This window comes from Sturnus vulgaris, chromosome 17 (assembly GCF_052056855.1).
Source record: "Sturnus vulgaris isolate bStuVul1 chromosome 17, bStuVul1.hap1, whole genome shotgun sequence".
In the NCBI taxonomy this organism is placed as follows: Eukaryota; Metazoa; Chordata; class Aves; order Passeriformes; family Sturnidae; genus Sturnus; species Sturnus vulgaris.
In genome coordinates this window covers 7079539-7093241 of record NC_142259.1, presented here as the reverse complement: position 1 = coordinate 7093241, position 13703 = coordinate 7079539, and the positions used below count along the sequence as shown (strand labels likewise).

Genomic DNA, 13703 nt, shown 5'->3' with positions numbered 1-13703 from the left:
TCGTGGCTCTTTTGTCCCACTCCTGAAGATTCCTGCTCCTCTGGCAGCATCTGGATTTCATCTGGGAAGGGAGATCCTGCCTGGGCAGCCTCTGAACAAGCATGGCCATTATTCACTTTGCACTTCTGCACAGCACCAGTGTTCCCCTTGCTGGGGTCTCTGGTGTGGTTAAGGATCATCTTTCATAAGGTTTTTATTTTGTACATTGGATTTATGGGGTTTTTTTGTTTTTTTAAATGAAAAATAGCTTATCCAAGATCTTAAAACCCAGGAATGAGTGAGAAGTGGAGATGGGCTGGTTCTTCCTGGCAGCGCTGGCAGGGTCAGGCTGGTGAGGGGCTGTCACACAACTCTCTGTGATGCTCAGACACAGTTCTGAAATCTCTTCCTCTCCAAACTCTGGTTTTATAAACTCAGGGTTTATCCTAGACAGACAAACACCACGATGACAACCCAGTGTGAGACCAACACCTTTATTTATCATGTCTTCATCCCAACAGGTGCTGCAGCTTCACCAAACCTCCACAACAAGGAATATATTTTTCCCTCTAAACTTACAACCCATTTCCTCTGTTCTGTTTTTAGAAGGCCAGCAATGCTGAAGGCAGCCTGCAGCTCTGGTCAGGTGAGGTCACTGGTGCAGAGGAGCAGCCTCCAGGAGCTGACTCATGTTTGCTGTTGGACACGGGCACCTGCTGACTCACAGCCCACTCCTGCCTCGGGCTGGCCACCTCCCAGCTCCCCTCTCTCAGCAGATGACACTGCTTCTATCAGCAGCACTGAACCACGGCAAAATCATCTCCTTTGATACACTATTGATGTTCTTCTTCCATGTAGGAAAGATGTATTTACAGGAAATAACAACAACAGGGTATTCCACGTATTTATGAGGAGTTCTAAATATTTTTTCTCCCCTAAGGTTATCCCACACTCTCATTTCACAATCTTTTCAAACTAATTTCTCTTGCAGCTTAATCGTGCGTGGCTGGTATCACATTAAAGAGTTCACAGCCAGAAACATGAGCAAAACCAGCTGTTAAATTTTGTGTGGAGCATACGAAGATCCACAGGAATAACTCAGTGTTCTCCAGCCCAATCCCTACAATTAAAGACAGTTTATGATCCAGGGAAGTTCAGCTGAAGGAATTTAATGGCTGGCAATCAAAACAGCAGCACCCATGAACTCCCCTGACCCAATATGATGACACAGGAGCTACCACGAGTTTGGGAACAGGACAGATTACACAATGTTTAACTCACAGTGTAAGGTTAAACTTCTAGCTTAAGGTCTGTTCTTTTAATATCAGAACTGTTCTACACACAAACAAGTTGTGCAGCAGGCCACGAGTAAAGTATTTTAAACCTACAATTAAAAAAAGCCACATCCTGTTCTATCTCTATGCAGTGAGAGCACGAGATACAGCAAGAAACCACAGAGATGAGTACAAAGTATTTTCTTCCTGCCTTCTCTCTCATATAGCTGCATAAAACACCGTTTTACAAAATGCGGGCATACAAGTAACTATGCCTATGCATTTGTTAAACCCAGATTCTTACAAAACTGGATAATCCATCAATCCAGAGCGTTTCACCACAATCACAAGGCCTGAGCACCTGGAATGCCGACAAAGCCGTTCCTGAATGTGCCTGGATACACTGACAGGGACTGAAGGGTGGGAGCACCGTGCTGAAGAAAAGCCGGGAACAAAGGCGCAGCACATTCACCCCTAACAAAAGAGACCCGTCAGAATTCATTACCGTTCCTAACGCAGGAGCTACGAGGCTCAACATAAAGCCACAGAACCCTCCCACCTCAAACGCTGAGGGCCTCACAAAGAATCCTGCCGTGCTCTGCCCTCTCCTGCGTGCAGCACCGCCCAAGGGTGGCCACCCCAGCAGAAAGCACAGCAGGGCCCTGCAGACAATTCTGGCCAAAGGCATCGCTTATCACACGCTCCTGAGCCGTACAAAAGGCGAAAAACATCAGTCCTGGGCAGCCCTGGCGGGGGGGGGGGGGGGGGGGGGGCGATAGGGCTGGGAGGCTTTGGAAATGCAGTTTTTTGCGAGCGAACAGCCGATATTCCGCCTCTTCGGGGCCGAAGCTCCGGGGGAGGCGGCCGCGGAACCCTCCGGTTGAACCGCCCAGGGCCTGTCTGGGGAGCAGAACTCCACTTCCCTCAGACCCGACAGCGCTCAAACCGCACCAGGCTTAAGCCGCTCCTGCCCAGGGCCCTTCATGAGACACCACCAGCCAGGCTCGCTCCCAGACACTCCGACCCGGGCCTGCCATGGCGGCCGCCTTCCCGGCCCGTTACCGGGGCAACGCCTCCGCTCTCGCGAGAGCGCGCGCGCCGGAAGTGACGATTGAACGTGTTTGCGTAGGCACGTGACAGAGGCGCGGGGATTCCGAACGGCCCCGCAGAAGGTGCGGGACCGCCGGGACACGGGAACTCCGGAGAACGGGGATCTGGGACCGGAGGGAACGCGGGGACACGGGAACTCCGGAGAACGGGGATCTGGGACCGGAGGGAACGCGGGGACACGGGAACTCCGGAGAACGGGGATCTGGGACCGGAGGGAACGCGGGGACACGGGAACTCCAGAAAACGGGGATCTGGGACCGGAGGGAACGCGGGGACACGGGAACTCCGGAGAACGGGGATCTGGGACCGGAGGGAACGCGGGGACACGGGAACTCCGGAGAACGGGGATCTGGGACCGCCAGGGACACGGGAACTCCGGAGAACGGGGATCTGGGACCGGCAGGGACACGGGAACTCCGGAGAGCAGGGATGTGGGACCGCCAGGGACACGGGAACACGGGCACAGGGATCTGGGACCGCCAGGGACACGGGAACACGGGCACAGGGATCTGGGACCGGCGGGGACACGGGAACGCTCCAGGCCGAAGCGGGTGGTGCACACCGGGAGTATCCTGCGGAGCCGCTGGTACCAGCCCGAAGCGGTGTGACCTAATTGCTCCTTCCAGTTGCTGTAGGGGCTGACAAGAAGGAGGGAACCTATTGACAAGGGCCTGGAGTGACAGGACGAAGGGGAATGGCTTCAATCTGACAGAGGGTAGGGTTAGATGCGATACTGGAGAGAAATTCATCCCTGTAAGGTGGTGAGGCACTGGCTCAGGTTGCCCAGAGCAGCTGTGGCTGCCCCATCCCTGGAAGTGTCCAAGGCCAGGCTGGATGGGGCTTGGAGCAACCTGGTCTACGGAAGGTGTCCCTGCCCATGGCAGGGGCTGAATGAGGTGAACTTCCAGGTCTCTTCCAGCGCTATCATGTTGTGATATCACCGTGACAGCAGGGTCATCACGGTCTGCCTTTCCTTGCAGGCACCTCAAGGAAGGAACCATGCCCAGGATCACTCTGAACGGGATCACAGTGGATTTCCCCTTCCAGCCCTACCCATGCCAGGAAGCCTACATGGCCAAGGTGCTGGAATGCCTGCAAAAGGTGTGTGAGTGTCCAACTGTGTGTAATTTCTAACTGTACAAAATTATTTCTTTAAGAAGAGGTTGTCACAATTCAGGTTTTCTTTATGTGCTTTGTATGCTGCCTTTCCAAATCTTCTCTGAGCTTTTACTTGTATTTTTATTTTACTCTGTGGTAATTAAAATTGTAGCTGGCAGGTGACAGTCAGTAGAAATATGGACAGGATGTTCCTGCTTAAATTGGGAAAAGGAAGAAAGGCTGAGAAAATAGTGCTTGTATTCATGCAGTTTGTCCTTGGCTGGCTGGGTCTGATGACAGAATCATGAGTGGTTTGGGTTGGAAGGGACATTAAAGCTCATCTTGTTCCACTCCCTCCCATGGGCAGGGACACCTTCCACTATCCCAGGTTGCTCCATACCCTGTCCAACCTGGCCTTGAACACTTCCAAGGATGGAGCAGCCACAGCTTCTCTGGGCACTCTGTGCCAGGGCCTCACCATCCTCACAGGGAAGAATTTCTTTCTAATTTACAATGTAAAGCAACTCTCTGGCAGTAGGAGTCGATTCTTCCTTATTTTGTTACTACAGGTCCTTGTGAAAAGTTCCTTTCCGTGTTTCTTGTAGCCCCCTTCAGAAACTGGAAGGCCCCAGTTAGGTCACCTTGGAGTCTTCTGCTCTCCAGGCTGAACAATTCAAATGGTCTCAGCCTTTCCTCATAGGAGGAATTTGGTCTTGTCTTGTTAATATTTGGACTAATTGTATAATATTCTATTTGCTGTGCGAGAGGATAGTTTTACTGAATTAATGTCAAAATAATAAAATGTTTTTTTCACAGTAGTTATCTTTTTTTTCTGGACACATTTTCATGCTCCCTATTCTCCTGAGGGATCAAACAAGCTTATTGTGGAAACTTTGGCTTTCCACCTGGCTCTACATTGCTCTGTATCACAATATCTGCTTGGTGCCTCCTCTCATTGAACTCAAAGTGTTGTAAGCTTATGACATAAATTCCTTTCATACTTGAGCTCAGTTGCTCCGTTTTTTCAGTTTTTAGTATTGCCACACACTTAAAAATCATAATATCCCATAGGTGTTCCAAGTGCTGACAATGTTCTCTGCCTGCAGTGACATGGGATAAAACATTAATCCTAAAGGAAACCAGCATTCTGTTATCTGGGAGCCACTTTCTGGGCTGGTTTTTCAATAACTTCTCGCATTTCTGTGTATTTTATGCTGCAATGGGACACACTCCAATTGCTCTAAGAGTGGAGAATTGAATTCTTGTTCTAAATAAATGTGATGGCAGGCTCTGGGTTTTTGATTGAGCCTCATTAAGTTGATTGGAGAGTCCTAAAGGTTGCTTAGACCTCGTGTGTGGGTGGGTGTCCCTTGGTGAGGCTGCCAGCTGGTGTTTGCTTCTTGGCAGAAGACGTTCACTACTGCACCAAGACCTGTCCTACTGAACCCCTAAATCCCTCTTTTATTTCTCGCCAACAAAGAAGGTAAATGGCATTTTGGAGAGCCCCACAGGCACAGGGAAGACCCTTTGCCTGCTGTGTTCCACGCTGGCCTGGCGGGAGCACTTCAAGGACACCATCTCAGCCCGGAAAATCGCGCAGCGCATGAATGGGGTGGAGCTCTTTCCTGACAGACCTGTGTCCTCCTGGGGCACTGCTGCCACGGATGGAGATGTCCCAAGTGAGTACCACCTCCCCTGCACTCAGGGATGTTAGTCAACACGTGCTTTTATCTATCTTTTATAATAAATATATAGTTGTAAAAGTTACAGAGCTATTGCTGAGCTGCTGAAGCACAGTTTCACCATTTTATACATTTTCAAGATGTTCTACGTAGTTTGAATTTTTCTTGGAGCTCATTTAGTTCTTTAGTTTCTTAGAAACTCGTTTAGCTCGTTTTAGGTATGTGAATAGTTAGATGACAGCATTTCCTGCTGTCTCTGCAAGGCAAACTGTTACCATAGTACCAGCTGAGGAAGGAGGCTAAGAATATCCCTAGTTCTCCTTTCTATGCTTATAATGTCTTTCTGTTTTTTTTTCTCTTCTATTTGGCAGCTTATTACACTGACATTCCAAAAATAATTTATGCCTCCAGGACTCACTCTCAGCTTACACAAGTCATTAATGAGCTAAAGAACACAGTGTACAGGTGAGTATGATTTAGGGTAGTGTCCTTATTCAAAGAAAAGGTAGAGAATCCCCTCTGGTGTAGTTACTGTTTGAACTTCTGTAGATGAATGCATAAAAGATGATATCCAGAGAAGTGTAGTTCCTTTAATGTGCATGTTTAGAACCTGGTTTTCTTTGTTGATGGGTTTGGTTTATTTTAGTACTTCACAGGTTCTCTTCTCTTCTTCAGTCATAGAATTTTCTGAATTTAGTCTGGTTTTGGTTTTTTACTTGACACATTAACTTATAAAATTACCTTTTTAAATTTTCCCTATTTATATTTTTCTGGGGGCATTTTTATGGCAGTAGGAAGCCATTACCAAGAGGAACTCCTCAGGCTGATGTAAATCTATAAGGAACTTTGTGGTTTTGTTATACCAGTGCCTGTCACAGGTTTCAGCTGAGCTCTTTGGACAGGAATAGTCATTTGTTTATGTAGTTATTGAAAAGATACGACCTTGGAATAAGCAAAAAACCCTAAACCATGGTGAATGTTTGTAGTGAATCAGTTCTGTCTTAACCTTGCTCTGACCATCACAACCAGCTGGGCAAAGCTTGTAGTGGATGACAGGCCCCAGCTGCCTGGGCTGAGCTGTCATAGCAGAACCCAGGTTTTGTGGTGGATGGTGTAAATTGCTGCTTGTGACTTCTTGCTGTGAGCTGCTGCTGCTTATTAGCACCCACTGCTGCCAGCAGAGATGCAGTGCCTCAATGTCCAATAACACCCAGCAGTTACAGACAGGTTCATTGACTTGTTCTGGCTCGGACCCTTGTTTTGGGTTCATCTGTTTCTCCCCAATCTTTCACTTTTGATATATTGAAAAGCATGTAAAACTCTATTCTTTCTTGCCTTATTTTTAATGTGAGTTTTGTGTATCCAGGCCAAAGATTTGTGTGCTGGGATCCAGGGAGCAGCTCTGCATCAATCCTGAAGTGAAGCGACAGGAGGGGAACCACATGCAGGTGAGATCAGAGGCTGGAGAGGATGTTCAGGGAGAACATGGAGACTTTTGTGTCATTTCTGTGTCATTCTTCACTCTGGCATTGTTGAACTACAAGAGGCTGCAGGGAAACAAGTAGTTGTAAATGTGTTTTTAGGAATGTTTAGTTTCTAGTTTTGTGAGTGCAAAATGTAATTCTGAGTCTTCGGTGATATTCTATCTAGAGAATTATGTTACTATGTAGAACATGACAGCTAATAATTTGTAGTTTACTTTCTGATCTGCTATTTGTGTGTTTGACAAGAGCAATAATTTCAAAATATTGCTACAGTTATTGAGTTAGCTGTTAGTTTTACAATATCAAAGATTACTGTTTTGAAAAGTATTAATGGTGAAATACAATGTATTTTTCTCTGAGCATGTGAGTGTTGTGTGCTGCAAAAAAAGAGCCTGACTTGCAAGGTGAGCAGGATATGTGATTTTAAATCTGAAGGGCTGTGATTGGCATTTGTTCATTAGCTGGTGTTGGAACTGATTTCACTCCTTAAGCTGCTTTCAGTGCCTGACAGGCTGTGCTGTTCTGGGCTGAAACAGGCTTTGTTTTACAGATCTACATGTGCCGAATGAAAGTGATGGCTCGTGCTTGTCATTTCTATAACAATGTGGAAGGTGAGTGGGGCTCAACTTCCCCTGGAAGTTTTTTGGAGAGGGAGGGGTTTTCTGGGTAGGTGGAGAGGTCTGGAAGAGTTGACAGAATCCACCAGTGTGTGTTTTTCTCTGTTACTGGCTTTCAAGAATGCAATATTAGTGGATGAGTTTGATGCTCAGAGTCACAACAAATCTTTGTGTGATGCCTTCACCTAAGCTGGTGGTTTTAATATAATCTTTTACAGAAAAGAGTACAGAGAAAGAACTGATTGATTCAATCATGGATATTGAAGACTTGGTTAAAAATGGAAACAAGCACAGGTGAGTGATCCATTCTGATCTTCCTCCCCTGACTTTGAAAATAATGAAAATTGTTTCTCTGTTCACTTTTATTAAGCCATTTGTGTATCATAGTGCATGAATGTTGAATGCTGTCTTAATATTTCTACAAGCATTATAGTCTGTACTGTTTTGTTTTTTTTTTTAACAGAGCTTGTCCTTATTATCTTTCTCGAAGCCTGAAGCAGCAAGCAGACATTATTTTTATGCCTTACAACTATTTGCTAGACTCAAAGGTAACATGTAACTTTGCTTTTAAATACAATTGTTCTTCTGTTTGTCTTATGTTGGCTTTTAGTGGCTAAACAGTGAAGAGTGATACCTGGCAAGTGAATGCATTATGTATGATTCAAAACTGACCAAACCCCAGTTCAAGTTCAGGATCATAGAGAATGCCGTTTGGGGGTTTTCTCTGTAAATTCTTTCCTATGATTTAAAAAAAAAATTGTTTGAGATTTGCAGAATGTGGTGCCATTTTTAGGTGATATTCACCACCTGGACACAAATCTTCAGTCACACACTTTGCAGTATTTTTGCATGGAATCTGAGGCTTTTTTTTTTTTCTGCAGCTGCTGCATGATTTTGAAAAAATAAGCTTTCAGTAGAGATTGGACATATCCCTTGGAAATAATTTCTGGCTTTGTATACAAACAATTGTAATAAGCTGTCTGTATTTCATGGATAGAAAATGAAACCTTTGAAAACTCCGAGGAAACAAATGTGATGACACCTTCATGCAACTTGGAGTAATTCATGAATTATAGTAAAAACCAGATTGTACTCCACTGCTGCAGGAAGACCAAAAGTTTAATAAATTAAAAAATAAACTTGAAAAAATCCTCTAAGCCTTATTAACAGAGAAGCATTGTGAAATGATGTGGTACTGGAGGGGGTGTTTCCAGGATATCCACTTGCTAAAACAGCACAGAATTGTAAATACAAGGCTTTACACCCCACTTCTCCCAGATCTCTATTGCCAGAAAGAACTCAAAATGACTCATGTTTTAATAGTTAAACTTTCTCAAATTAATTAAACTAATCCGAAATATGGCACACTTGGGTTTTTAAAAAATTATTACAAATTGTATCATGTAAATGTTTACAGAGGTTACATTTTAGCACCTTCATTTCCGTAGAAAGTGATTCTGTGGCTTCTGCAGTGGGCAGCCACAGCCATTACTTGCTGTTTTCTCAAGGAAAAAACCAACCCACCTTCAAAATACATAAAAACCCAAAAGTATCTCATCAGCCACTTTCTCTGCCAATCAAATCCTTATTTCTCAGTGGCCTTTTTGTCCATTTTCTTATTCTGATTTTGTCTTCAGAGCAGGAAATCGCACAACTTGGACCTGAAGGGGACTGTGGTGATACTTGATGAAGCTCACAATGTGGTGAGTTGTCCTGGTCTGTTACCATTTTTCAGTCTGCATCCAAAGAGTAAAACAGACCCTGTCCTATTACAAACAGCCTGTGAAATCTCTACTCAGATGTATATTGCTAATATTCATTATCATGAACATTTCTTGTTTCTGTGACAGTTAAGTTTTTGTAGTTTAATTAACAGTGCTTTGACACTGATTTTTTTACAAGGTGATGCTTTCTTTCTAAAGGGCACATCTTTAGATTTGAGGTGCTGCTTTTCTTGGAGACTTCTCAGAAAACACTGTGTTAGAAATCGTTAAAGACTCATTCTTGAAGCTCATCTGCATCAGCTCTCCCAAGTGCAGTAGATGGCAAACAGAACTTGTAATATTTCCAAGTCCTCTCTCATAGAGGAAAACAAGAAAAAAGAAATAATGCTGCCTTATGAGTTCTTCCTTTTAGCTGGCTTGAAACTGCAGCTCTTATCCTAAATGATGAAATGCAAAGGAACATCTGAAATATGTCCCTTTCTCTGCCACACGAAGCCACAGTCTCCCAGTGGGATTTCTGCTGAACAGCTGTGGTTTACTGTCTGAGTGCCTGGTGTCCTTTCAGTAAACAGCCACCCGTGTCTGCTCTGCTCCTCTAGAGAGTCTTGCATAGCTGAATCCAGGATTTGCTCCTTTCGTCAGAATATCTCTCTTTCCATTGAAAAAAAAAGTGTGGAAATCCTGTCTCAGTTGTTTGGTTTGGATGTGTTTTTTCCTTTGTAGTGTGCAAGAAGTATTAATTGATGCCTGCATACAGAAATGAGCCAGAACAGCTTCTTGTTTTGCAATAGTTATCTGATGGTGCTGTCTCTTCCAGGTTAATATGTGGAAATTTAGTGATTACCCTGAAATACAATTAATTTCTTTCTAATTAGATTGTTTACACATGCAGCTTGCTCAGCTTTTTTTTTTTTTTTCTTTATAACTTATTTCTTCATAACTATTACAGTCAAATATTTGTGTAAGTTAGGCCTTATTATCTATTGTCATTCCTCAGGGAAAATTATTCTTTTTATGAATGAAATTTTCTAGCAAAGCAGTATGTGATTTAATTTTCAAAGTCAGAGAAAGTTTTGTCATGCTTACTAATCTGAGTGTTTAAACCATTACTACTTTTTAAATAGAAATTATAGAAATAGCTTTTTTGAAGAACAAACCAATTCTCTAAGTAAAAAAAATTCCTGCTTGAGCATCAGAATTACTGTCTGGACTCTCTAGAATGTTGATAATGTGGAAGAGGCAAAATCTGTTCTACATTTCAGAAAGAATGATGCTTACTAATAGTCAAAGTCTTCAGGTGTTTATAAAATATCCTCTGGCCTGAGCTGGAGATTAAAAATGAAATCAAACCTGATCGTCTGCACTTCTTCTTCATGTCTGAAACTGCCTGAACAAACAGCACACAGAGTGGTCAGAATAATTCTTCCATTCCTTATGCTTTAGGAGAAGTTGTGTGAGGAGTCCTCTTCTTTTGACTTGACTCCCTATGATTTGGCCTCAGCAGTGGATGCAATAAATGTTGTCCTGGAGGAACAAGCCAAAGTGGTTCAACAGAATGAAATCAATGCTGAATTCAACATGGAGTTGGCCAGTTCAGGTGTGTTGACAGTGGCACATCACTGTTTCTCTGGGATTATAAAGTGCCACTAACCAAGAACTGGAAAAATAACTTTTAGAGAAAGTTTCTGGGAAATACACACTCTTGTTAGTAAATAAATTGCTATTAATTAGTAATTGTTGCCAGACACTGGAGGATTTGATCAAACCAATGTGACATGAGGGTTATAAAAGAGAACAGTAAGGGGGACACAAAAATTATATTTCCATGTACACATTTCTAACCTTCATAAGTCATAATTTCTGGAAAGGCATAAAAAACCTGGGAATTAAACAGGCATGAAACAACTGGAAATCTTTACTTTTTTCAACAGGACTGAACATGGAACTGGAAGATATAGCAAAGATCAAGAGTAAGTTTTATTTTTTGCATTGTTGAAAATTGTTGCTGAAACAGTTTCAAAAGGTCAGCAATTATAAATCAAGCTCATGTAGCATCACCATATACATAACTTATAACTGAGACATTCATAGAGGCTTAACTTGTTTGGCTTTTCCCAAGAACTTTTTGGAATGTTTAGTTAGTTTTTTCCCAAGAAGAGAGATTTGGCAGATTAACGTGTCTTTTCCTTCTTTGTTAAATGTTCCCATGTTTTCTGATCTTGTCAGTGTGCTGGAATTGCATGCATTGCATGATTCTGCTGTTAGAATCTGAAGTTAACAGCAAGAGCTTGAGGCATCTCATGTATACAAACATTTCCAAGAACAACTTTCCTTGTCTGTGAAGAGGAGTTGAACAATTAGCTGTTGACTTCTGGTTCATCTAGGAGTTGAGGTCATAGAAGTTCTTAGAGTTGAATCTGAATATTTTAAGTTGATATCCAGGAAATTTGCTCTGATCATTTGGGTTTGTTTATGGAGCTGAGAGAACAGCTGGGCTGCTCTCTTTTGTAACAGCCTTTGTAATAAAGTACATTTGAAAAAGTGGCTTAGGTGTGTCCCAGACATGACTTTCTCTGCACTCTAACTTATTTCCTCCTGATTTTCCTAAAGAAATTCTTCTTCAGCTTGAAAGTGCTATTGATGCTGTGGAGCTGCCAGCAAATGGTAGTGGAGTCACCAAAGAGGGAAGGTAAATTTCTTCTCATTAATGTGCTTAAATGTTTAAAAGAACAGCAAATTGGAGCTGGGTCAGCTCTTGGGGTTATAGCTCTATTCTAGTTTCTTGGAATAGTATTTATTCAAGGTTTTGGTTTTCCTTAAATCTCCTATCTGTAGTAATCATTTTTGGAGGACCTCCCTTTTGTTTTAGTGTTTCAATAGTGGAAAATCCTCTCCTTGGGTTCCTGAGCTGGAAGAAGCTGCTCACTGTGCTTCTTTCAATTTTATATCATGATTTAAGCAGAGGTACCCATGCTGCAGTGATGTTTCTGAGGTACCTCTGAGCTCTGGAAGCCCATTTCTAAACTGGTGCCTGTTGTACATGGTAAAAAAAAAATCATGGAAATTGTATGCCAATCTGCTTGTAAATTAGTAATGGATTGTATGTTGGAGAGGAATGATGGAAAAAGAGAATGAAGTGGTCTGTGTGCTTTCTGCCATGGCAGTATTGTGCACTGTCTTTATAAGTACTTACTTTTATTCTTGGAAATATTTCATTTGCATGGACACAGAAACATATTTTGCTACTTGATGGTGAAATTGTTGTTCTGAAAGAGTAACATTATTTGTGCCTGTTTGATTCTTTACAGTGTTTACCCATTTCTGCTTTTTCTTTGTAAATTGCAGCTACATCTTTGATCTGTTTGCAGAGGCCCAAATTACATTGCAGACCAAATGCTCCCTCTTGGAGTCACTGGAGCAAATTTTACAATTTCTTTCAGGCCGTAAGTGCATGAACGTTTTAGCTGTTTTACTCAGACTTTGCTCTTTGGTGTAAGTAACTGGAAATTTGTGTTGTTAGGGGAGACAATCAAATGATAAAGCTTCTATAAGCTAAAATATAACCTTAAGGACTTGTATCTTTTTATTAAGACTTGCAGGGTCCTCTGCTGGGAAATATATTTTATGTCTGTTCATGTAACTGAACTAATGCTGAGAACCACTTTGTGTCAAAACACGAGTGTGTACCCATGTATGGGCCCATCCATCCACAATGAGGATTTTTGCACAGACGCTATTTTTTTCCAAAACCACTTGGATTGTGGTTTGAAGCTTGCTAACATTTTGCTGATAGTACTTCTAGTGTCTCAAGTTTTTCCTTGGTCCTGGAGTTAAAAAACAGGAATGTAGAGAATCATAATATGGGTTTGGGTTTTTTTTCCTTGATTTAACAAGTTTATGTTCTAATGTCTGTCAGCATCTTGTACTTAAATTGCTTTTCTGTAAAGAAAATTTTTCAACTTCTACATGTGTTAAGAAAATGATTTAGCTCTTACCAGCAGGTTCTTCAGAAAAAAAAAACATTGAAGGGAGTAGAATACAGACTGTCAGTTCTGCAAGGGCATCCTTGGATGAGACATCCACCCTTCGTTTTTTCTTTGCTTTCTCCTTTTAGGCCTTTTGCATTCTGGCCTGACAGGTGCATCCGTTGAACATTTCTGCTGCAAAATCCCCACCGTATTTCATATGTTCTTTTAACTGCTCCTCTAATTGCTGCTTTAATAAGCTCCTTTCCCATTTTTAATGCAGAAGAACTTTAAGAAGTTTATATAATTTTCTGGGGTGGCAGCTTCCCAGTGTGTCAAACATGGAATGGCAGTTTTATATTTCTCTTTGCATCTTGAATAATGATGAAAAACGTGACATAAATTATTTGTTTCAGAGAATATTTTCGAGTTATGTTCAGAGTGTGGAGCTGTTCAGATAAGGTGTGGCTGTACATAAGAGGATGCATATTTGTGTTTTAAGAGTAATCTTGTGTTGCTTTCTCCAGGTACTGGAATATTTATCAATACATCTGGATTGCATAAGGTCTCAGATATTATCCAGGTAAATATTTAATGCTGCTTCTATAAATATCTGAAGGATAGAAGAGTTGATTTAAAAGATGTGGAAAGATATTGGATCAATTTTATTCTTGTTGGGATGTACACTTGTGCAGTGGTGCAAGTTTGTAATTTTTAAGGAGAAAGCTGCTGCCTGATGGGATTGATTAATCTGATTTTTACCCAGGTTG

The 13703-nt window shown here is 42.3% G+C and overlaps 1 protein-coding gene across 8 annotated transcripts in view; it reads left to right on the top strand.

Annotated features, from left to right (window-relative positions):
- The first annotated feature begins 2365 nt into the window (after positions 1 to 2365).
- The window catches only part of RTEL1 (regulator of telomere elongation helicase 1), a 46812-nt gene continuing 35474 nt past the window's right edge, over positions 2366 to 13703 (top strand). For 3 of the 8 annotated variants that reach the window (XM_088174842.1, XM_088174841.1, XM_088174847.1), the window contains exons 1-14: positions 2434 to 3259; positions 3344 to 3464; positions 4942 to 5140; positions 5515 to 5608; positions 6510 to 6591; positions 7178 to 7238; positions 7463 to 7538; positions 7708 to 7792; positions 8882 to 8947; positions 10412 to 10565; positions 10900 to 10938; positions 11579 to 11657; positions 12314 to 12411; positions 13461 to 13516. In XM_088174842.1, coding sequence (XP_088030968.1) covers positions 3255 to 3259; positions 3344 to 3464; positions 4942 to 5140; positions 5515 to 5608; positions 6510 to 6591; positions 7178 to 7238; positions 7463 to 7538; positions 7708 to 7792; positions 8882 to 8947; positions 10412 to 10565; positions 10900 to 10938; positions 11579 to 11657; positions 12314 to 12411; positions 13461 to 13516 — 1215 coding nt within the window. In that variant the 5' untranslated portion in view covers positions 2434 to 3254. The other 5 variants (XM_088174846.1, XM_088174843.1, XM_088174844.1 and 2 more) reach the window with 4 other exon arrangements.